At 41.7% G+C, this 25,580-nt stretch overlaps 1 protein-coding gene and 1 pseudogene across 1 annotated transcript; one reads left to right on the top strand and one right to left on the bottom strand.

Moving 5' to 3' along the window:
• On the top strand, nucleotides 1-25,271 carry LOC140928880 (uncharacterized). The gene is made up of 3 exons (XM_073378684.1): nucleotides 1-84; nucleotides 6,237-6,827; nucleotides 20,183-25,271. Exons 2-3 carry the CDS (start codon nucleotides 6,245-6,247, stop codon nucleotides 24,358-24,360), a joined length of 4,761 nt encoding a protein of 1,586 aa, XP_073234785.1. The 5' UTR covers nucleotides 1-84; nucleotides 6,237-6,244; the 3' UTR covers nucleotides 24,361-25,271.
• Nucleotides 15,647-18,764, bottom strand: LOC140928809 (uncharacterized; annotated as a pseudogene).
• Nucleotides 25,272-25,580: the final 309 nt, after the last annotated feature.

Here is a 25,580-nt window from a genome sequence, read left to right as displayed (position 1 = left end):
CTTCTCGCTGCCATTGTTGCAGGCGCCTTTTCTTTTTGAATTTTCATTTATCATTCTCTACCAAAGAAGGCCAAGACTCTTGAGGTATGTTGCCGGTATTTTCTGTTTGTACTAGTCTTTGTATGTGTAGTTTTCCTGCCAGTTTGGGTTTACAAAACAGATTGGTGAACAAGGAAATAGAATTATCGGTCTCCATTTTGGACATTTTGAACTATTAATGGGAAGGGATTCTTCTCTACTTGTACACTAGGTCAAATGTGTGATGCGAAACATGTTCAAACACACAGTGGCCTTTTCATGTTGTTTTCTTTTGACTTTGGCCTTTTTTTCGGGAACAGTTGCCAGTTTAACGTGTAAGATAAATTTCCGACACAGGAAGCCGTTAAGAACGAATCTCGCGAAGGATTGAGCAAAATTGGAAATGGTCAAATAAAACATATTCTTCATACTTTGTGTGTAGTTAGTTAACGTCAGATGAAACTACTCAGTGGCATTTGTTTGACTTCTAACAAAAACCTGCACTAGGCATTAGGGGGGGGGGGGGAGTTTGGGCCAAAAATTGCATTTTTCGGGACAATTTTCTCCTTGAAAATTGGAGTTTTGTCAGGTAAATATTTCAGAAAGCAAACTAACTGTTAAAAATCTGTTTACATGATAGCAAAATATAATCATTCCTCTCAATTAAAATGTTATCAATTTTTCTCCAGGCCCCCCCTGACGGCCCTGTTCATTGTCGTTTACAAGGGGGGAAAACGCTTTTTGACAAGGCTAAAAAATAGACATTTTTGAACACATATTTTTCTTACTAGCACTCCGAGTTAGATCAAAATTGAAACAGGATATAAATGTTTCGCCCTTCGTGAACTATTTCATGCTTAAAAATCCTTGGGCACTCAGTCCATTTTTGCATGTCAATCAAATGAAAATGTATACCTGAGACAAAATAGTAAATTTTCGCAACTTTTGTTTGCCGCTATCTTTTCTTTAAATAATGGGTTATTCCAGAAAAAATCCACACCCCCACAACAGAAGGCATGGGAGGGGGGGTTAATGGCTCTGGAAATCCAGGCGGGAGGGGGCTCTGAACCTAACAACACATCCTTGGGGGTTACTTTAAATTTTACTGATGTTTCAATTGCTTCAATCTATAAGTTTTCAAAAATTGCTTTGCCTTTTTAAATTTTATTATTCTTTCAAACTACAGACCTGTTACCTCATTTATTTTGAAAGTTCCAATCAATCCGTAGGCTCGCCTTCCTTACTTTTGTGGAAAGTTAGCAACGTGCAATAACTTGAGGATGTCAAGGAAAATCGCATAATTCTTAAAAAAAGGTGCTCAATTCAAGTAAAGCAAACAATGATAGTACAGCGTTATAGCCGTATAGCGCGTCATGTAATATCCCACTATGTGTCCTTTTTCGTTCTTTCGCAGTCATCTTTTCATCCGAGTACATACTGTAAAATTCCAAAAATAATTAGCACCAGCTAAGCTTGCATTTTGCAAAGGCCCTCTTTGAGGGGCTTATATTCAGAGGGGCTTATGTACCGAGGGAAATTTGCGTTTCAAAATAGATTGGGCTAGCCTTATTCAGGGAAGGAATTTACCGTTTTTCTTTGTTTTACGTTGTATTTGAGGGCAATTTCCAAGTAGAAGCCCCGGCGGGGCTTATATAATTAGGAGGAACAATTTAACACAGGGTTTTTTATGGTACGAGTCTAGGGGGCTTATATTTGGAGGGGCTTATACATGGAGGGAGTTATTTTCAAAATTTTACAGTAGTTAGTTTTGAGCTTTATTGTAGTATATATTGCTGTATATTTTGCCTGGTCTAGAAAAAAAAGAAGAAGCTCACTCAAATGTGAGCTTATTTGTAAAAACTGTAAGCCTGTTTAAAAAGATGTGAAAATGTAATCTTAACTTTCACAATAAACACATAATTCACCGAAAATTGACACTTTTTAAAAGTACAGTAAAAACCCGCAACTAAGAACCTAAAAATTAAGAAATTTAAAACAGTTTCTTATTTTCTAAAATCATACTAGTACGTTACAGCTGCATTGCAAGAATCATACTTGAAGCAAAAAAAGCAGATTGCCATTGTTGTAAAAATGTTTTTTAAAGAAAAACGAGTGTAAGATATGTAGACTTACAAAGCATACTAAGCAATATGTAGATGTTTTAATTGTTTTTTCTCCAGGATTAAGAACCCATTTTAAGAACCTAAATAACCTAAAATTCTGTTAACTACCATTTATAAAAGAACCTGTTTAGGCTAACTCCTAAAAATGTAGGTTCTTAGTTGCAGGTTTTTACTGTATCATCTAAGTGCCTGAAAGAATTCTTCTACATTTGAGTGTAAATTGAAATTATGTGTCTAACAATTTCGTGGAAATCCAGATGGTTGGGGGGCCTTTGAACTTGGAAATCCTGAGGGAAGGGGGGGAGCTCAAGCAGTTTCGGAAATTCAGGTGGAAGGGGGTTCAAAACACTGTGCCTTCCGTTGTTGGGGTATGGATTTTTTCTGGAATGACCCAATGTCATTGGGGCAATGTTAAGCAAGAACGTTGGATGGTTCCTATAGATTCCATTCCTTTATCTTTTACAGTAAGTTTTCGAGCAGATTAACGATTTTTTGTTTACAAAACCAGGCATCGTGTAGTTGGCGGTTAATTTATGCAAATTACTACCCGCATTATAACTTTGCAAGAAAATCTAATTCAACGTTTTCCCGCAAAATAAATCGCTTCGATGGGATTATTAACAGATAACTGACCAAATACAAATGTACCCAGCACAAGAAATTGCGGCACATAAACATTTTGTTCAAAAGGAGACTGGACACCATTATGCTTCGCTTGCAAAGCAGATATTTCTTATGACCACTGCACCAAAGTCGTTCCTGAAGTATCCTACGAGCTTTATTCTTAATGTCAAGTTAGGGAGCATGAAACAATTCTGAAATGCTTACGATTTGTTTAGTTAAGCTCATTTCAATTCTGCTCAATTATATTGGACATGTTGTCAAGACTGCTGCCTGAGAAAATTTTTTGGGAGGCCTAAAATAAAAAGTTAGAAGCCCTAGCCCCATTTCTAGGAGCGCAATTAAAAAATCAGTAACTTTATTAAACATGTCAAACTTTTAATTCTAGCACATGACAACTGGTACCCTAATCGGTTGATCGATAATGGCCTCAAATTTATCATTTATTCAACTGTAGGGCACAAATAGTAGTGTAGTAAAAGGTCAACTAACATTCGAGGGCCAATCTTCTTTTTTTCTGAAATAGAGGTTTCTTACTTCATTGTATTTCAAGAACAGAACGCTGCATCTAAACCTAGTTTTAATTAGTTCACCAGAATGACCCTATTGATAGTTGACAGTCTCGACCAGATCTTCACACTTCTCCAAACCTCCATTTGACCTGTCATACGTACAATACTAAGGCGCATTGCGTGACAAGCTAAAACAGGAAGAATACTCAAGACTTAAACGAATAGAGTTTGGAAATGCCAAAACCGAGTCTCGAGTTTTGAGAATAAACCAGCATTTTTTATATTCACCACTTAAAAGGATTTGGAGAAACAATTTATTTCTCGAAAAACATAACAATAACCATTCGCACGTACAGTGATCGCACCAACCAACAGCACTTGTGTGTATAATTTAAGCAAAGTTAAGTTTAAGTTTTTAATGTGAAGCATATGAAAATAATTCATTTTTGAACTGCGGTTGTAGATGAAAGTGAAGAATGATCATCGCATTGTAGAAATTCCACTCCCTTGCATTCCCCGTTCCAAACTATGTCCGACAGCAGCCATCACAAATGCCTTTTGCTTTACCAGCACAGTGTCTGCTTTAGACTCTCAAGCGTTCAACTGGGTAGACCAAAAGCACCTTGTCAAAATTTTTACCTATGGCTCCTTTGTGTCCACCCTGCGAATTCATCCTACGTCCCTTGGTTTCGACCCCAAGTTGTTTGTAGGGCACTCTTTTCACTGGGGTGGAGCATCCTTTGCATACCAAGCTGGTGTACCCATTGAATTGATTAAAGCCCTTGGCAACTGGTGCTCTGACACCATACTTCATTCTGGCTAACATGCTTAGTAAAGCTATCCCTTCACATACTCCACACCACTTTCACAACACTAATCCTTCCACTACTTCTACCTCTGGGCTTGGGCCATAGCTTTTAGTGTATCAAACATGAATTCTTGATTAGATATCTAGTGGATTATGTAAGTAGGAATTAATGATAATAGAATAAACTGCCTGTTCCCAAAACAAGAGTCTTAGTCTGTTATGGTGTTTAGAATCACTCTTGCAGAGACCTAGGCCAACAGTTTGCCCTAATCTAATTAGTTCTTTGAGAAGTAAATTTGAATTTAGCTTATTCACACAACAGTCTTTGAGTTTGCAAGGTTATTTAGCAGAATATGGATAGAAGTCAAGCCAGGTCAAGCCTACCTCCAAGATTCTATTAATAATTTATTTTTCAGAAGTTAATCCATTGGTAGTAATTCCTGCATGCATAATGACCAGTGAATTCACAGGCAAAGTATTTATGTATGTAAGTATGTCCTCGGAATTCCATAACCATTAACACCCCCTCCCATTCAGATTTTCCATTTTTTTCTTCACACCTTTTAGAATTACAGCCAGGGGTTTGCAAATTTGTCCAATTTAACTTATTTCATGCCAAATAATTCAAATCTGACTCTACTCCTGTACTTCAGTACAGCTTGTTACAGAGAGTCTATGACTCCGGAAATTCCGGAAATATGAAAAATTTAAAAATAGAAGTTTTCTCTTACCACTGTTAAGGAGATGCAACCTTCATTAACTTTACATTGCCCAAACTTTCACCGAACATTAAAAAAAGAATCGCTTGTGATGAAAGTGTGTTCTTTCGGAAGACATTATGATCAAGTGCATTTTCATTTCATGATCTTAAATTTTAGCCTGCGTGGTCGGCAGTTGCTCCCAATACCATAAGCTTCAATGATGCTCAGTCAAAAGACCATGTTTCACACGGAAAAAAGGAATGAACAAAATAATTTATGAGCCTGCTTTGATGAGAGAAAAAAAAATTGATGAGGCTGCGATGTTTTGTTCTGCTTCCAAGGTTGTCAGCAGTGTTGTCAGTTTTTGCTTTATTTGCGACCTGATTAAGGCCATAAAATAAGCGTTTTCAAGGAATACACTCTTGACTGACCCCTGCCCTGGGAAATTACAGATCTACAATGTAACACCCCCCCCCCCCACACACACACATCTCTTAAAAATTCCAGTCATGAAGTATCCCCCCATCTCTTTTGATTTCCAGTTGTAAGATGCCTTTAGAATTCCGAAAAAGCTGTCCATGGTATGGTATGGATACTTTCTGGAGCTGGTTATGTAGGACATCATATGAAGTCTTACATGACGTACACACTCAAAAATTCGCTTTTGTCATGTACTGTAATGCAGAAATGATCTTTTTCAGTGATGAAATTCATGCTAAAATGCCTCAGAAGCTTTCCAAGCAAAATCATAGAATCTGGGAGAGTTGTTATATATGCTGCTCATTACACATGCAGTAATGTAGATTTAAATTTAATACTGGTTGCAGCAAGAACTAGTGGATTCATTTTTCAAATAATTGATTCATTAATGGCATCTAGGGGGGTACACTTGACCTGGCATGACTGTATACCTAAAAGATATGCAAAACACACAATTGAAAAAAGACAAGGGATTTCAAGTTCATAGTATGTAAGTGTGTTGTTCATTTGTGTAATCTACACATTTTTTACTCGAAACAGTTTATGATTTGGGATGTGCAGAATAAGCGGCACTCCTCTTTGCAATTTAGGAAAGGTGGGTCTAGAGTAAAGGTCACATTTCATAGTTCAGAATGAGAACAGGGCTGCTGGACACTTAGGCTACTTTCAGTTTGATCTAGTTTGATGTTCTGATGACATCTGGAATGTGCGGACTTGTTGTTAATATGTGCTAGCCTAGTATCTTAAACTGAAAAGCACATCTTCATGTAATAAAAGCACGGAGTAAACTCTTTTGTTGAAAGATGGCCCGTGTAGTTTATAATGTAAATTTGCCTGTATTATTGAAAATAGCAGCAGGCTATGTTAAAGAGGGTGATGATCAAGTTGCGATCAATAGGAAAAATTGTCGGAGAGAGAATTTACAGTGACCTGAAAATGTAAAACAAATTTTTTTTCAATATATATTCTTTAGGAGATGCCATGAATATATCAGAAGATCAGAAGCGATGGGTAGTTGTTGGGATTGCTTTCAACAAGCTGGTGCCTCATATTCGACCATTTGTAGAACAGTCTTTACAGGCAGAGTACCAGAGCTTGAAGTCCAGCCATAACATTCACATCCAAACTCCACCTGGGATTCTCAAGAATCATCCCAAACATCTAAAATATGAAAACATCAATAGTAACAGCAGTCACAAACTCTCTCCTTTCAAGTTTGACTTTTCGAAATTTGACTATAAGGTATCAAGTCATGTTGACTTTGCCAAGCTCTACCTTCAACCATTCATGGCCAAGTTCAGTGCATTTGATGGAAAGTGTGATGGGTCTGCTGTTCTTTCACTGCTTGTTGAAGTACCTGTTTTTTCGAATGCAACACAGTCCTCAGCTAAGACTGTAAGAGAGGATGTAAGAAATGAATGGGCTCACTGTAACTTTACAGACTGGGACGCACTCAAGTTCCAAGGTTGTTTTCAGGAAATGCGAGAGCTTGTCCATTCTTTCGGTCTTCCTACAGCAGATGAAACCACACTATTATCCCAGCTAAATGACTGGGAAACCAAAGGTATTTTTTTCAACTTGTGTTACCTTAATTTATGTTTATCCTAATGGTGTAGAGCGTACTGGTTAGCCCTTTTTGGAGGAGGAATCTCATCAATTTTTGGGGTAGGACATAAGTGCTGATGATATCGTACTTTGCAGTGCCCTGAGGCCAGACCCCCTCCCCCTTATCTCAGGGTCTGGATGACCGCCCTCCCCCCCTTATCTGAAAGTCTGGATCCGCCACTGCGTTGCGCGCCATTTGTAGGTGATTTTCCGGTTTAACAGGTATTAGATGGATGATGTCATAGTTTATTTAAAGTTGTGTGCGTCAGGTCATTATTAGGGTATGAAAATGTCATAGGTTTTTAAGGTGTAGGGATCATATCCTTTTTTATGATGTGTTTTCATTAATGGACTAAAACTCAATTTTATTGCAGTAATTTCTGTGATTATAAACAGTTGATTGCAAAGGAATTATGCAAGTTTAATTTCCTGCTGCTGTCATTGTCCTATTCATCATCAGACAATTGTCCAAGTTCTGGTCCACTTATTCTTGTTTTTCTTGCCACTCTTGGTGCAAGAAGGGAGAAGGCACAAACAAACCAATTTAAACTGGTTAATTCACCTAACAATAATACACGACCTTTCTCCCTGTAATGATCAGCAGTATTTTGTATGAGTGTAAGCGTGCGCATTTGGACCACCTGGGTCAGCTATGTTGGAATAAAAAACTTGGATCCTGTTTACTAAGCTGTTTTATCCAGATCCATCGTGCTATTAGATAAAGAACACTACATGGTGTCAGAAGTCAAGTACGAACAAGAACCTCAGCCATCGATATGGCGAAGATTTGAATAAAATACAGGCCGTATTTCAAAGCAGTCAACATCGGCGATCGTAATTCATGTCACAGGATCAGTCGATTCCTATCACGCCCGCGGGGGAAGAAAACACTGAAGAGTACAGCATTCACAAGTTGAAGACGAAGAAAAAGAAAAGACAGAAGAAATACGGCAACCAGTTGAAGACGAAGAAAATACACCTGAAATGGCGATGCATTTAGATCTTCCACCTCCAGAAGCTCTCGACTTGAGTGGAGGAAACATATCAGCCAATTGGAAGAAGTTCAAACAGAAATATACAAATTACGAAATTGCGACCGGAATAAGTTCGAAGGATAGTGCAACCAGAGTAGCAACACTTCTAACAGTTATCGGCAACGATGCTTTTGATGTTTTTAACACTCTAACTTAGGACGAAGAAGGCGATGACAAAAAAATCGAAAAGGTGCTGTTGAAATTTGAGGAACACTGTGAACCCAAGAAAAATGTCAGCTACGAGAGATACAAATTCTTCTCAAGAGCCCAAGAAAGCGGCGAAAGCATCGACCAGTACGTAACAACATTAAGAAAGCTTTGTGAAACATGTGAATTTGGAACATTGAAGAACTCTCTCATCAAGGACCGAATTGTACTTGGTGTAAACAACACAAAAACAAGAGAAAGATTACTCAGGGTGCCAGACCTTACACTTCAGAAAGCACTAGATGTGGTAAAATCTGCAGAAGCTACGGATATGCAAATGAAAGAACTGGACGACTCATCAGTGCATGGAATTGGAAGGGAGAAGAACAAGTCAACTGACAAGAAAACACCTTCAGATAATGAGGAAAAAAGACCCCCAAGCAAGAAGTTCAATTGCGGGAACTGTGGAACAAGACATGGCGCAAGGGAGTGTCCTGCATATGGCAAAACATGTAACTATTGTCAGAGACGAAATCACTTCCAGAGTGTATGCAGATCACGGAAAAAAGTCCATGAACTGTGTGTAGAGCAACAAGAAGGAAATGTTCCTGACTCAACCCTATTTGTAGGAGCTGTCACTACTGAAGTTCAGATCCAGAATGAGGAGTGCTATGTGATGTTGCCAGTGAAAGGACATATCACAAAACTCAAAATTGACACGGGCTCTCAAGTTAACATCATGCCGTTTAAAGACCTAAAGAAGATAGTTGGGAGCAATCCACGGATAAATGCCTGCACACATAATCTAGTCGGTTACTCTGAAGATAAGCTAACTTTACTTGGCACAGCTACACTACCAGTGAAATCTAAACCAGATGTAGAACATGAGCTGACATTCCACATAGTGGAGACAAATCAACCAGGATTATTGGGGCTCACAGCATCCCAAGATCTGGGTCTAATCAAAGTAGTTATGGTGGCCAAGACAGAAGAAAAGCAAACTGAACCAGACAAAAGTGAAGAGGTTACGAAGTTGTCTGAAGAACTGAAAGAAGAAGTACTGCAGAAATACACGCAGGTATTCACTGGGTTGGGACGCTTGGAGAAACCTTACCACATTGAAGTAGACCCTACTGTGACACCTGTCGTAAACCCACCTAGAACGGTCCCAGCAGCTCTTCGCGACAGAGTGAAAGAAGAACTGGATTACATGGAAAGGAGGGGAGTTGTTCGCAAGGTAGAAGAACCCACAGATTGGGTGAATTCTATGGCCATTGTTGAAAAGCCTAATGGTAGTCTGCGGATTTCTTTAGATCCAAGGCACCTCAATAAAGCAATAAAGCGGGAACACTTTCAGCTTCCCACCATTGAAGACATCACTACACGCATGGCAAATGCAAAATGGTTCACTAAGCTTGATGCAAACCGAGGATACTGGCAGATACCTCTTGATGAAGAAAGTCAACTTCTAACCACCTTCAACACACCTTTCGGGCGGTACTGCTATCAGGTCACTCCATTCGGAATCACATCTGCTCAGGAAGTTTTCCAAAAGCGGATGAGTCAACATTTTGGCGACTTGGAAGGAGTTGAAACCGACATCGATGACATAATAGTGCATGCAGAAACAGAAGTTAAACACGACCATCGTGTACACGCTGTCCTGGAACCATGTGAGAAGGTCAACCTAACACTGAACAAAGAAAAGTGCGTCTTTAAAGTCAAAGAAGTCACCTACATTGGTCACAAACTCACGCAAGAAGGAATCAAACCTGATGATGAAAAGGTGCGTGCCATCAATGACATGCCTGCACCAACTGACAAGAAAGGAGTAGAAAGACTCCTTGGAACAGTCAATTACTTGGGCAAGTTCATCCCAAATCTGGCAACTGTCACTGAACCTATCAGAGTTCTACTACGAAAGGACATTGAGTTTCAGTGGGCACGTGAACAAGAAAAAGCACTTCATGAAATTAAAAGCATCCTAACTAAAGATGGAGGGCCAGTCCTGAAATTCTTTGATGTACAAAAGCCTGTTACGATCAGCTGTGATGCCTCCCCAACCGGCCTAGGAGGGGTGCTGCTACAAGAAGAGCGTCCTGTTGCTTATGCTTCAAGATCCCTCACTGACGTAGAATCAAGATACGCTCAAATTGAGAAGGAACTCTTAGCTGTTCAGTTCAGCTTAGAACGTTTCCACCAATACATCAGTGGAAAGAAAGTTACCATTGAGTCAGATCACAAGCCACTTGAGGCCATTGTTAAAAAGGCACTAGCATCAGCTCCACCAAGACTACAAAGAATCCTGCTTAGAATGCAGAAGAATGACTACACTGTGGAATACAAGCCAGGAGAGGAGTTAGTGCTTCCGGATATGCTCTCTAGAGCACCACTGCCTGAAACAGCATATGGCAGCATTGAAGAAGAAATTGCACTACATGTCCATTTGCTAACTTCTAACCTACCAGTCTCGAAGCCCAAACTGGAAGAAATTAAAGAAGCCACAGCTAATGACCCATCATTGAAAGAACTGAAGGATGCGATCAAGTCAGGATGGCCAGAAACAAAATCTTGCACACCAGCAAGTATTCAAGTCTACTGGAAGAAGGGTGAAGAGGGTGAAGTCGAGGGTGTTATTCTCAAAAATGACAGAATACTAGTCCCGTCATCTATGAGAAACGAAATGCTACAAAGGATACATCAAGGCCACATGGGGATCGAAAAGTCCAAACGACGAGCAAGAGATGTCCTATACTGGCCAGGAATGAATTCTCAAATCAGCGACATGATATCGAGGTGCACCACCTGCTTAGAGCATCAACGGCAAAACACGAAAGAGCCAATGATCCCTTCTCGCTTACCGCGCAAGCCCTGGGAAATGGTCGCCACAGACTTGTTCACCTGGGACAAATCTGAATACCTGATAGTTGTTGACTATCACTCCAGATATTTTGAAATAGCCAAACTACCAGACACCAAAAGCACCACAGTCATCACCTACACTAAATCTATATTTGCCAGACATGGAATACCATCCGAAGTTCTCAGTGACAATGGTCCCCAGTACTCCTCAAAGGACTTTTTACTGTTTGCTAAACAGTGGGAATTCAAACACACTACTGTCAGTCCACTGTACCCCCAAGCAAATGGTCTTGTTGAGAAAGAAGTACAAACAGTGAAAAATCTACTAACTAAAGCGAAACAAGATCGCAGGGATCCTTATTTAAGATTACTTGAGTACAGGAACACACCAATAGATGATATTGGTTCACCAGCGCAACTGCTTATGAGCCGGCGATTAAGATCAATCATTCCCACTACCAACGCACAGTTGCAGCGTAAAGATCCACACAAAGTTATGGAGAAACTGAGGTTCAAACAGGAAAAACAAAAGCACTACTTTGATCAGCATGCCAAACATCTTCCCACATTAGAGAAAGGTGACCGGATCAGAGTACAAATGGGGAGCCATTGGAAACCAGGCGTTGTAACAGAACACGCAGAAACACCAAGATCCTATAGGATTCGAACTGATGAAGGTAGAGAATACCGCAGAAATAGAAAAGCGTTAATAAAATCACCAGAAAGTGGTCTATCAGCAACAGACATCTCACCTCATCACAAGTCTCCAACCGTGAGAGCAAATGAGCATTCAACCTCAGAGGAAGCAGCCAATCAAGCAATCCCATCTGTTGAAGAGCCCATTTCGACATCCCAAGAGCAAGGGGAAATGTATTCATCCGAGGAGGAAATCTCAGAGCCTCTCAAGACAGCAAGTGGAAGAACTGTGAGAAGGCCTTTGCGTTTCAAGGATTATGTTATGTGACACTGAACTCCTCATTGATATGGAAGGTTGATAAACATTTGTTTCGAAGGTTCTGTTAGTCACAGTTTGCAAATTTCTCACAAGTTGAAATTAGAGGAAACATTATGAACTTTACATGAAATTGTTGTCCTTTTGACATTAGACCGTATTACCAATCTTGGTATCAAGGTGTACTTATCCTTTTTGTTTATTTGTTTTCTTTTCGTTTTTGTTAGGGGAAAGTTGTAATGATCAGCGGTATTTTGTATAAGTGTAAGCGTGCGCATTTGGACCACCTGGGTCAGCTATGTTGGAATAAAAAACTTGGATCCTGTTTACTAAGCTGTTTTATCCAGATCCATCGTGCTATTAGATAAAGAACATTACACTCCCCACATTGTTTTCTTGCGATAAAGATCAGTGTTCCCCTCCACCCTATATCAATGCGATTCCCCCTCAAAAAAAGGCCCAACCGGTTCGTCATGCACTAGCAATTCTAAGTGCGTCCTTGCGTTATGCAGCGAGGAACCTGTTGAAAAAGACAGTTTGTCATCTGAAAGAATTATATGATGTGCGGTTATCCTAGGGATTACCGGTCGCTTCGCCAACGCCCTTTCTGCTAACGTCTTAAGTCGTTTCGTTAACGTTTTAGGTCAGTTACCTTACTTCTTTCGCGAGAACAAGGTGCATACACATGCGTATCGGCCGTTGAGGTGTCATAACTGAAAGAGCGAGATTGTCGGAACTGTTTCTCCAGACAATAAACTCACGCTCACGATAAAGAACAGAACTGTTTTAATACTTCTAACTCTCTCTCGGTGAAGATCACTAACTCTCGCCATGTGCTTTTTTTTGCTGATACATCACTTCTTGAAAACGACATCCTATAATATCCATAATCCTAGCTCCCAGGCCCCGACGACCTTAGGGTGCGCCTCACTATTTTACAAAGTAAAAGAAAAACGCGAACGAAACATTCTTTACATCCGGGTATCAACCTACGAATTCTTACACTCTCCCCTATTTGATACAAGTAATTGGGATCAAATAAAAGTAAGGTCAGTGTTCGACTGCTTCTTCTTCCGCAATGCGGCGAATGTTTTCCGCTGCTACACCTGCAACCCTCCTAACGGGGCGAAACTCCCTTGCTCTGGGATTTAGGGATGGGTCTTCTCTCACAGGCTGCTCTTGATCACAGGAAAGCTCTAAAGGAAACAGATGCTTGACTGCCCGTTCAAGGTAAGATTTTCCTGCCCTCAGCCTAACGGCTCGTACCACCCCATCTCGGCCTTGGAAAAGCTTGACTACTATGCCCATGTTCCACTTCCCTCGGTTACGTTCAGCATCCTGGATAAGGACCACATCTCCTAGCTTGACGTTCATCTGTTTGGATTTGTGCTTCATATTGTGTCTTTCCCTCAGGGACTTCAGATACTCCCCACTCCACCGATTCCATAAAACCTCCTTACACCGGCGTAGATACTTCACTCTCTTCCTCAAGTCAGCATCTCCTTCTTCTGTGCTTTCGTCTAGGACAAGTCTTGGTTGACCAAACATAATGGCACAAGGAGTCAAAACTGGTAGCTGCACGTCGTCTTCCACGTATGACAGAGGAAGATCATTCACAGCCACTTCTACATCCAGCAAGACTTCCTCAAGCTTATTCCATGTAAGGCTAGCTCGACCAATACTTTTGTACAATGCCCGTTTTACAACACCCACAAGCCTCTCAAATTGTCCCCCCCAACAGGGGGCCCTGCTTAGATTGAATTGCCACCTTATTTCCTGATGAGCGAGGTAGTTCTGCAGCTGTTCATGTTTTACCACCCCTTTCAACCATTTCGCTGCGGCAACAGAAGTTCGCCCGTTATCAGAATAAATCTTCCTGGGACGGCCTCTCCTCGCGATGAACCGTTTCAGATGCTTGATGAACTCCTCAGCTGTTTGGTTTGGCAGCAACTGCAGGTGGACAGCTCTAGTTAAGCTGCAGCCAAATAACAAAATATACGCTTTTCCTTCTTTCTTTGTCTTGAGTTTGTACCCTATCGGTCCTGCAAAGTCTAGGCCAACAACTTCGAAAGGGGTTGATCCTTCCGTCCTGTCTGTCACGTTATCCGCGAGAGATGACATTTTAATTAGTTACATTCAAGGACTGTTTTTTCTTTCGTGATTGTAACATTGATTATTTTATTGCATGATCATCGTATATCCGTTTTTTGGCTAGGCGTACAAAGCTTTATTCAGTTTTATTTCCTTTACGTCAGAAGGCATGCGTTAGATTATTCTTTTCCTAAGCACGTTTATTCAGTTGTAAGAAGTCCATCACAGTGTAAGGAGCTTTTGGAGAACTTTCGGAGTTATTACAACTGTAGGAGATTTGGAGTTCTTTTAACCCCTGGAGTCAAGATCAGACGTAAGTCACGCTTGTAATTCAGTAGTTTGTTTTTCTTTCTTTTTTCGTGCACGGAGCATTATCTTAGTTTTCTTTTCTTCTGACGTAAAAATCGCACGTTTCTTTCTAGTTTTCACCGCAAGTGCTGTAAATAGTCGGACTAGCCTGATTTTAATAAACGTCATTGAATCTTGCTGACCGCCTAGTGCTTCACTGTGGTTGACCTGGCGAACTCCAGTGCCTAACGCCACGCGTCTACGACACTGGGAACGCGACACTGTCTGTAGGCAAATTTCCAACTGGTGGGTTTGAGAAGGGGGTTACTTGGAATTTCTTGCACCCATAGCATCCTCTGATAACTCTCTTCGTGAGCACGCAGCACCCAATATTGTTGACGAACAAAACTCATCGTAAGCCCCAATCCCCCTTGAAGACTTAGCACATGTTTACCATGGACAATTCTCTCTGTTAACAAGGTATCTGGCGGTAAGTAGATAGGGTAGCTTCCCTGGATTCTTCCTCTACACACGTACACACCCTCTTCATTCTTCTGCAAATTAAGTTTGAGCTGATCTTCATGGAACGTGTTTGTGTTTAACTTGCTGTTTTGAGTTCTTCCTACCCAGAATTTCACTTGCTTGACAGTCGCACATGTGGTCAATGGACCAGACAACCGGTGCTTCTTGCCTTTCTTACAGTTTTCGATAAATCTTGCCACCCATGACGTGATACGTATCGTCTGCCAAAATCCATGTTTCTCTAAAACCTGGTGTAGGGTGTCCTCCATCCCTGTGGCCCCAGCAAACACTTCCTTTACTAGCTTGGCCTCTGCTTCTGTCTCTTTACTTGGCTTAGTTTGCACCACCGCTGGCCACATTTCTTGTTCAGTCAGCCAGTTTGGTCCCTTCAGCCAGATTTCAAGACGCTCTCTAGACAGGGTGCCTCTGCTCCCCACGTCAGCTGTATTTTGCTCTGTTCCCACATACCTCGACTTTACATAGTCCTTGGCATTAATTTGTGCAACTCTATTGGACACAAATTGTTTGTAGCTCCCTTGACCAGCGATCCAATGCAAGACTACTGTACTGTCTGTCCACCCATACACAGACCTCACTACGTAACCTTCCAAAGCACTTCTTACATTGTCTACAAGACTGGCTGCCATGTGAGCGGAAATGAGCTCCAACCTTGGCATGGTAAGCCCTTTCTTTGCTAACCGTGCCTTTGCTGCCAACAGACCCTGGTGAATACCAGATTCTTGATACACGACTGCGTACACTGCTGCTGCTGACCCTTTTCCACTTGAATCACAGAATGCATGCAGGTCTAGAGCTTGGACTGGTTCCTGAGCTATAGTTAGACTGCGTGGGGATTTCAGCTCACCAGGCCAGTTTCCCTTAAATTTCTGTCATTGTGCTTTCAGTTCCTTGGGTAAAACAGCATCCCAAGGGAGGTGTCGGTCACATGCTTCTCTGAAAACCATTTTCCCTACCAATGTTACAGGACTTGCTACCCCAAGAGGGTCATATATTGAAGCTAAACTCCTTAGCATATCTCTCTTTGTGGCTTCATGTGAATCACCAGAAAAGGTCACAGCCAGAGTGTCCTCCACCTTATCCCAAGGGAGCCCGAGTAGTTTTGCTTCATTGGTTTTCACCCCAACTGTTCCTTAGCATATGTCTGGATATCTTCTGTCAACTGATTATCTGCTTCCAGTTCTGGTACATTAGAGTTCCACTTATGCAATTCGAAACCTGCCTGTTTAAAAACCCCTGTTGCAGTTCCTTTCAACTCATGTACTTGCTCAACTGTATCTTCCCCAGTGATAATGTCATCGACATAAAGACTCCTCATGATTTCCTCAACATTCTTTGGGTATTCAGTTCTTAAAGTTTCTAAATGTTGTTTTAAGGTACCCGCAAGAGGAAACGGCGACTGTACAAGTCCAAATAATGACCGTGTGAACCTCAAAGTCTCAACTTGTGATGAGTTTTTATCCCTTATCCAGTGAAATCGAAGTGCGTCACGATCTGCTCTCTCGAATCCTCACCTGCAAGAAGGCCTGCTTAATGTCTCCGCGCAAGGCAACTGGTTTAAGACGGTTTCGAACCAGGACACTCCAGAGCAAATTTTGTAGAGGTGGCCCAGTCTCTAAGCAATCGTTCAATGAAGGGCCACCTTGGTTTGCCTTAGCTGATGCATCAAAGACGATACGCATTTTGGTACTCTGTGCTGTTTCTCTTATCACTGCTTTGTGCGGCAGATAATATTCTCTTTCCCCTTGAGTCTCATCGCTCACTCTCTCCACAATACCTTCTTTCAGTTGGTCTTGGATTATTTTAACATACTCATCCAGGTGGCTGGGTACCTTCTGCAATTTCTTCACAAGGTTAGATAGTCGTACGAGACTGCCTTTCTGATTGTTAGGGAGGGGTGGGTGTCCAGCTTTCCAAAGTAGACCAGTCTCGTACCACCCCTCAGGGTGGCGTACCAGTTGCTCTTGGAATTCGCTATACACCACCTGGTGATCACCAGCTGGTCTGTCCTCTAGTCCCAGTACATCAAGGCTGCACAACTGCTCGTAGTCTGATGAAGAACTCCTAGTCAGGTACACACTGCTCAGGTTTGTCTCAGCTCCAGGGGACATTATGGTCCAGCCAAACGATGTGAATTCTGCTATTGGTTCTCCTGGCTCTCCCACCCTTGGTGCTGAATTTGTCTTAATCTTGGCATATTCGCCAGCCCTCAGGATCACGTGTATAGGCAGCTCGGACTTGATGTCGGTATCATCAATCTCCACGCCCTTGAGGTGTTGGTACTTGGCAATTGTATCCACATATCTCGCGTTCGGGATAGTTAGCAAAGTTCCCTTGTCCACTTTGCTCAGGGTAGTGGGTAGGCTGAAAACTCCTTGAATGTTAGAGACTTGGACTTTGTACATTTCCATCTTCTGACTAGTACTCGTCATCAACATTTCGATTGTCTTATACTCTCTTCGATCTGGTTTTCTGTTCAGTTTGCTAATGAGTACCGCTGATGCATGGGGGCTTCCGGCTCCTGTGTCCAATAAAGCTCTACACCTAATTCCATCCACATCTACCACAACTACCGGGTACACCACTTGACCTCCACCTGTTGCTAGCATCAGCTGATTTGAAAGCTTATCACAAATTGAACTATGGTGCTTCCCATTACATATCTGGCAAGTAGTAGTGCATCTACATTCCGCTGCTCTATGCCTAGCGCCAGTACAGTTAAAACACAACTTATTGTCTGACAAGTACGTCCTCCTGTCAGCTACCACTTTAATCTTGTCACAGTCAACTGATTTATTTTCCTCAGACTTACAGTAAACACAAACTCTATGCTTTCCACCCTCTTGTTTAGCTTGAAGCAATGGGTCTCTTCCCTTGTCACGTCTCCCATGGTTGCCATCCAGGGGAACTGGGTTCCTTTCACACCTCTTCCTTAAGCCTTCTACTAATTGCGGGAACCCCCACTCCTGCCAGTTATCATCCAGCCTCACTAGGTCAGCTCCTATGCCTGGTAGTTTATCTAGGGTAAGTCTCACATACCCTCTAATATCTTTCTCCTTACCCATGGACTCTAAGGTTTGGATATTGGTAACCAGTTTCTCATAGAACTCATTAATTCTTGTTGGGTTTGTCCCTGTGATAACTGGCAATGCCATTATGCACTGGATGTGAGCATTTGCTACTTCACTTGCCTTTCCATATTTGGCCATGAGAATGTTCTTCGCTCGTGTGTATCCCTCACTGTTAAAGGGCAACCCATCGATGACAGCTCTAACTTTTGGTACAAGTAGTTCTTTCAAGTATGAGAATTTGGCAACTTGACCAATGTCGGATTTGTCTATTTCCGCTTCAAACTGTCCTAAAATCTCTGCCAATCTAGATGCGTCCCCTGGAATTTCGTTATCACAAGTTTGGGTAGTTTAACTTTTGGCTTACCTGCATCACTCTCCTTCTCGACGGTTTTCGCTTCGAATTTCTTCTTGATCTCAAGTCTCGCTTTCTCCTCCTTTTCCTGAGTTTCTCTTGCTTCTCGTTCCCTTAACGTTTGTTGCAGCTCTTCTAATTCTCCGACCACTTTCTCGTACTTGCCCAACTCTGCTTCGATGCCCGAACTCCAAACATTAATGTCATCTTCTTCGTCACCTCGTCCAATTTTAAGTTCTTGCACAATCGCTTTTACTTCGTGGCATTCTTCAACTTTGCTTTCCATCAGCTTACGATGTCTTTGAATCGGTTTCAGCAAATTGCTGCCAGCAATCTTGTGTGTGTTTTCGTTCGTCAGCTGCAGTACTTTCAATTTGTTTTGGATTGTTTTCTCCTGATTTTCCACGGTTGCCGCTGGTGTTGTCATAACTGTGTCCTGGCAGGGTCGCCACTTTGTCGGAACGGTTTCTCCAGACAATAAACTCACGCTCACGATAAAGAACAGAACTGTTTTAATACTTCTAACTCTCTCTCGGTGAAGATCACTAACTCTCGCCATGTGCTTTTTTTTGCTGATACATCACTTCTTGAAAACGACATCCTATAATATCCATAATCCTAGCTCCCAGGCCCCGACGACCTTAAGGTGCGCCTGACTAGTTTACAAAGTAAAAAAAACGCAAACAAACATTCTTAACATCCGAGTATCAACCTACGAATTCTCACAAGATATATATTCATGTGTAGTGCTCGTTTCTTTTGGTAAGCAAAACGATTTAAGACGTCACCGAAAGGAACGTTGGCGAAACAACGTGTTTTCGAGATGACCACGAGTCTGCGTACTGAGATTGAAAAAAGCCGTTAGACACAGGCTTTAGCACAACTGTTGAGTTCTGTTAAGATCCGACGAGAAGCGATATTGTAGACATCTGTAGTGGGCCGTAAAAAAGCAGAAACGAAGAAGCTCGATATTACAGTACTGCAAACTCATGATCTGGAGTAGCAGCCATTAGTAGTAAATCTACGGGCAACTAGTCAACGCATATGTCTGAGTTTAATGAATCGTGATTTTAAGTGACTTTAAAGTCACGCCCTGAACCTGAACGCTACCTGGGTTTTCAAGGATGTTATTTCGTATTTATTGCAAGTTTTTACGTTACATTTAATCAGATATTCTTTTTCAATACGTGTATAAATAAGCACAATGTAGTCGCCAGCCGACAATTTGCCGTCACGATTTTTAGGAAGTGCTCTGTGCGACCTTTTCTTTCTGTATCACATTCCTACTGTATCAAATGGAAGTCTAGGGGAAGGTGCTTTTGATATTGTAGTAGCCCAGAGCGGGCAGACTAGTCCATAAGTGGTAAATACCATTATCAAGAATAAGATTGCGGGTTAGCCTGCGTAGCAGGCGTCGAAAGGGGTAGGGGATAGGGAGGAAGGGAAAAAAGGAGGGGGATTGGGGAGAGCCGTCACTTTTCCCCGCTTTCGCGCTTTTCTCCCTCCCCCCTCCCCTCCCATTTTTGCGCCTGCCACGCAGGCTATCAATGCGGGTGAGCAAAATTAAGACACCTCGGGAAAAACGTTTAATGTATCTAATCACTAGAACATATTTATACATGGCCGCACAGAAGATACTAAATTTCTCTTAACAAGAGAAGAGAAAATTCGTATCTCCAAGCGGCCACGAAATGTTCTTTTATGTGAACACTAATGAAATACCAAACAATTTCTCTTAATTATTTTTTTTCTGCGAAAGGTACGATTTGTTATGCAATCAAGGAAACTGTTATCTTTTGACGTGTGAGGACATCATCTTTTCGTGCGAACACTCACCTGGTGTTTCATTGGTCTGTACATCATAAATGGAACACACATTTAATCAAAAGTCGTTTTCCTTCTGCAAAAACTTTACATTTGTCATGAACGTTTAGTTATTATAACGTCATTGAGGTCTTTGAGTTGTTCTGTTGACAGGCACTGCGTTCTGTGGTAACTGCCCTGTAGACCCTACCCTGTTGAGCTTGGTACACAATGAAGTGTTGCAGCTTTCCTCCAGTTTGGGAGATTTTGTTTGCCAGTTTAAGGAACAGAACGACGTTTTGAAAACGCAGGTCTTTGAAGTAAAGCAAAATCTCGAAGAGCTACTAGAACTTCCCCAGAAAGTTAAACAAATGGAGCATGAGATGGAAACCTTGAAACAACGAGTGGGAGATTTTAGTTGCAGTGCTATGAAACGTCAACAGAGTGTCAACCCTCCATCGTTCTTTGGAGCGCTAGAGAGAAATGAATATTTTACAGGCCGCAAAAAAGAGCTAGAATCATTGGACAATGCTTTTCAAAACGTCACCACCACGAAAGATTTTCCAAAAGGGTGTAAAAAGACGACTAAAGTTCATGGTATTTGCGGGCTTGGGGGCTGCGGGAAGTCATCTCTTGCCTTCGAATATGCTTGGCGCAACCTGGAACGTTACTCTGGAGGCGTTTACGTCATAAATGGAGAAAGTGACGAACTGTTGCGATCATCTGTTCAAGGAATCCATGGACAATTCGTGTACAGGTCTCAGCCCAACAGGCACGAAGAAGCGAAACAGTTTGATCAGCTAATGACAGAAACTCTTTCTTGGCTTGGTAGTCTAAGGCACAAGTGGCTTTTGCTTGTAGACAACATGGATCAAAAGAAACTTAGCTCCTACACACGAAAAATGTTTTTAGGCCAGTGGAAAAATAAAACTTTTGGGGACATTCTTGTCACTTCTCGCAGAAGTCCTCAAGCGTTGCGTGAGGACCTAGATCTTGGTCCTGAAAACTGTCTTGAGCTGGATGCTTTTTCTGTCGACGAATCTATTGAATTCCTAAAGAGACGCACCGGATTAGCATCCGCTTTTGAAAATCAAGAGGAAGGAGCAACAGAACTTGCCCAGGAGCTTGGTGGATTACCGTTGGCCCTAGAACAAGCCGCTGCTTATATCAGTGCGTTAAAGTGCTCGGCTCAATCGTACCTTGAGCAGTATCGTGAACAAAAGTCGATTCTTTTGAATAGGAAAAGCGCCAAACCATGCTCAGAGGTCTACAGTGAGGCACGCCTGGCAGTACAAACTACATGGCGTCTGAATTTCAGTTATATAGAAAATGACGAAACGGATGAAGGACTTGGAAAGGCCTCTTCTTTCTTCATGAAAATTGCCACATATCTGTCTCCAGATGAGATACCCATTGAGATTTTGAATGTGGGCGCCCCAGAGATTGACCATAAGTACCTGAAGGATCGCTTGAAGATGCCAATCGGTGCAGAGCAAATTGTTGATTTGTTGCTTAGGTTTTCACTTTTCAAACGCAAGTCACATGATAGCTTGAGTATCCATCGACTTGTTCAAGAGACATTGAAAGAGCGTTATAGTAACGAAGGCGAAACTGAAAAAGCTTTTTCTTCTGCCATAAGAATGTTGCACTATGCATTTCTCGACTGTGTTGGAGGGACAGACTTCCTTCACGAATGTAGATTGAGACAGGATTACCTGAAAGATGAAACAGCGAGTCGCAAAGACAAGTTCCGCCAGTGTCTCGCATTTTTACAGGAGGCCAAACTGGAGAGTCGACGATGGAAAGTGCTCTCTGTGAATGCTTTTCACCTCCTTTTTCATCTCTTGATAAATCCATGCTTGAAACCTGATTACCTATTCCGTGAGGAAACTGCCAGGATATTTTGCGAAGCAGCCTTCTGTTGCTATTCTTTGGGAATGAACAGTGAAGGATCCCGCTTACAACAATATGTTCCCGACATTTTGTGCGCAGTGAAAAAGTCCATTTGTTTTTACAAAGGCGACGACCTAATGAAAGTGATAAGAGCCCTAACGCCCATAGATGAGCCGAAACTTGTTGCAGCAAAGTTAATAGTTCCGCCAGAAGCAACGATTGAAAATGTTATTGGTCAAACAGGTCTCAAGATAGGCACTACTCAAACCAACGAATTGTTGGAAGGGATTGAAATGATAGAACCAAAGGCGAGAGAAGCTTTCGCCACGGGCAATTATCAAGCCTCGTCTGATCTGTACACGGAGATTGTTAAACTACCGATTGCAGTAAATCAACCCTGCGCTCGTCCTCTTGGAACAATTTTTTGTAACCGCGGTATTGCGAATATGCAAATGAAAAACTTTGAGACAGCTTTGGACGACCTCAATGCTTCTATTTACGCAGACACTGAGCTTTATCGTGGTTACTACTGGAAGGCATACGCACTTTGTAAACTCGTGGAAAGTGGTAGAACAGAGTTTACCAGCAGAGCCCAAGCTGCAGCAGCAGTACTTCATTACAAGTTTGCACGTTCCAAAGCAGGTGATATTCGAAAACTGCAGCACAAATTCCAGAACGTTTCAGGATTGCTTAAAAGAATCAACTACAGTTTTGTTACCAATGTTAACCAGCTCAAGGAACTAGAGAGTCAGCTCTCTGAAGAACGAAATTCAGATGATTCATTTACAGTCATTCTAGCAGAAGGGAAATTTGATTTGAATAAGATTGTTTTATCGGACCGATGTTATTATTTTGTCTGTCTTCCTGGAAGTTCTGCCGTGCTTAGTTTCAGGGAAGGTTTGTTTTTGTCAGATGTGTCTTTTCTATTTGAAAATGTTCATTTTGAGAATTCTTTGCCCTCAACAAACCGCGATCAACCGTTGTCGTCTGAAGCGGCCGGTAGTACTGCAGAGAGAGAAAAGCTACTTTCAATAACGTTAGGAAAATCATACCTGATAAAGAAGCAAGTGACGGCCGGCAGTGAAGGCGAACTTAATGCTCTGATAGAGGCTTGTGACGTTGAATCATTGGTCATGGATCACTGTTCTCTCGATTTTTCAAATGGTGTAGGGTTATTGGTGGAGGCACATCACCGTCAGCAAGTAATTGTTTCAGTGAGGTCTACTGTAATTCAAATGAGTACTGGGCCTGGGATCTTTATTCAAGGCGGAACAGCTGATTCCCACATAAGTATTTGTGACAGTAAACTACGCAGCAATACGTGTGGTATTTTAATGTTTACCCCAGCACTTTTTTACATGGAAAATAATTTGATATCTGATAACTTGCTTGGTGGTATTGTGGCCGCCGGAGGTTGTAATGGAGGATTATTGAGAAATTCATTGAGTGGTTCTCGGTGTGGCATTTTGTTGAAAGGATCAAACGCGACGGTAGAAGAAAACGTTATTTCTGAACAGTCTGGTTGGGGAATCGTCGTTTGTGTTGGAAGCAACTTAATTTGCAAACAAACAACGTTTAGAAATAATTGCTGTGGAGGACTTCGTGTCATATTAAATGGCAAAGGAAATGTTTTGGTTGAGAAATGCGAGTTTAGGAAAAATCTTGGTCCAGATGTTTTTCCCGCTATTGCCAAAGAAATTTGTTCATTGGATTTGCAATGTAAAGAGATGTTCACAAGTCCCGAGGAATCGTCCAGTATATTTCACTTACGTAATTTCCTTCAACTAGCGAAAACTGACATGTTAGAATACGCCGATGAATTCAAGAGCCCCTTGCTTCTTGACAACAGAGTTTTGGATGTTCCTGATGTTCTCCCTTGGGAACCGCGTGACAGATGCTCTGGGTGTTGGAAAGATCTACAGCCAGTTGGTGATTTTATCGAATGTTCCAGTTGCCTTGTTGCAAGGTACTGTAGTAAGCAGTGCTCTGACGCTGCAAGAGATGTTCATTCTTTTGTCTGTAACTCCATTCTTGAAGCAAATAAGGAATGCCATCCTTTGCAGCTACTATCCAGCTCGCCAGTAAAGGCAGCTTGTCAACGTAAAGCAGACAAATGTTTATGTGTTATTACTGCTCTATTCAATGTGCTTGGTCCAGAAGAATCTTGCGGGCGCGGTATCTGTATATTAACTTGTCCGCAGCGCAACCTTCATACTGTGCTAAGATCCGTACATTTGCACAGTTTTGTAATGTTTCATGGAGTTCTCATCAAAGAAAGCATGTTGGACATCAAGGCAGCTAGTATTTTGGCAAACTTTGATCCTGATTCCCATACCGTCACTGTTTACTGGCATCGCATTTTCCCTGTCGACAAAGTACCAAATGGTTGGAACTGGGTGAACAGATCATTAGATTTGTTCGCAAAATCCTGTATGAGGGAAGGCGCGTCTTACATGTAAGAGGTCGGTAATGTAAAAAATGGTTCAAGGATTGTTCAACTTTAAAGGAAGGTTTGTTATGTTGACTTTTTCGATGGATGGCCTCTGATGACGTGTAACGGGACCAGCTAGGAAAGAACACGAAGCTTAGGAGGATTTTGCGGTCTATTGCTTTCCCCCAGACGTTCTTTTGGTAGTTAGGTACGATTCATTGTGACAACTAAATGCGTGTGCAATGATCGTTATGTAAAACAATTGTATTTTCGCTAACACTCTTGCCGTTTTTGCAAGCTCTTCAACAGAGAGGTTAAGTATGATCACGTTTACGTTAAACTGCAAACGCGAATTTGTACCACGTGACCGATTTTCCTCTTTACTCGTCGTTTACTGTTCGTTATTTCTACACCTTAATTAGTAGTTTCACGCAATTTCTCATGCATGAGAATTGTTTTGAGCTGGTTTTACATGTATCAGCTCATTTTCTATTTTGACAAATTTTCAACTTGAATCTGCCGTTTGCCGTTTGCCGTATACTTGAAGCTCTTAAACTCTCTAACATCAAACCTGTTTTCTCTACATTCAGTATAAGAAACTTCTTCAACGTGTAAGACCCTTTCCCGTAGGGGCTTCGCACGTGCGTAGCTTATAAGTAAAACGGTGGAAGATGTAATTCTTGCTACGTTGGTAAGACGAGGCGACATTTTCACACATGCGAGCTCCTTTCGTCTGATAAACCTTGGCACGTTTTCAGACATTTACAGGGTTCGGAGTATTGTCGTCTCACGGCCTGTATTCTAGGCTAATTTATTTTTTGTACTTAGCAGGCACTCGTTGGTAGGTTAAACTAAAGTAGTCTATGCGTATCAAACGTATTTGTAATATTCTCTTTGTTTGAATGAAATCATTACTTGCCCAATCATCTGTTATATTTTTGCCTCTGTGATTGTTTTATAACCCAAAAGTTGCTTACACAACGCAGGTTTATTACCTGTAGACTCGCGTTATTGACCAAGCTTGTTCGGCTGGCTGGATGTTAGCAAAGGTATTTTTTCGCGTTTTTATGGACCATTACGAAGTCGAGGTCTATGAAAACACACAAAAAAGAGGCCAATATCGAGCCATCTTAACCGATTAAGCTTGGTCAATAAACGATTTATTATACAGCCAAAAAGAGACCCTTGTCTTGCGTTACCGACGCGGGAAATCTAGATAGACCCATCTTGCCTGCTCGGGTTGCAAAT

Source organism: Porites lutea, chromosome 2 (assembly GCF_958299795.1).
Source record: "Porites lutea chromosome 2, jaPorLute2.1, whole genome shotgun sequence".
Lineage (NCBI taxonomy): Eukaryota > Metazoa > Cnidaria > Anthozoa > Scleractinia > Poritidae > Porites > Porites lutea.
This window is presented reverse-complemented; position numbering and strand designations above follow the sequence as displayed.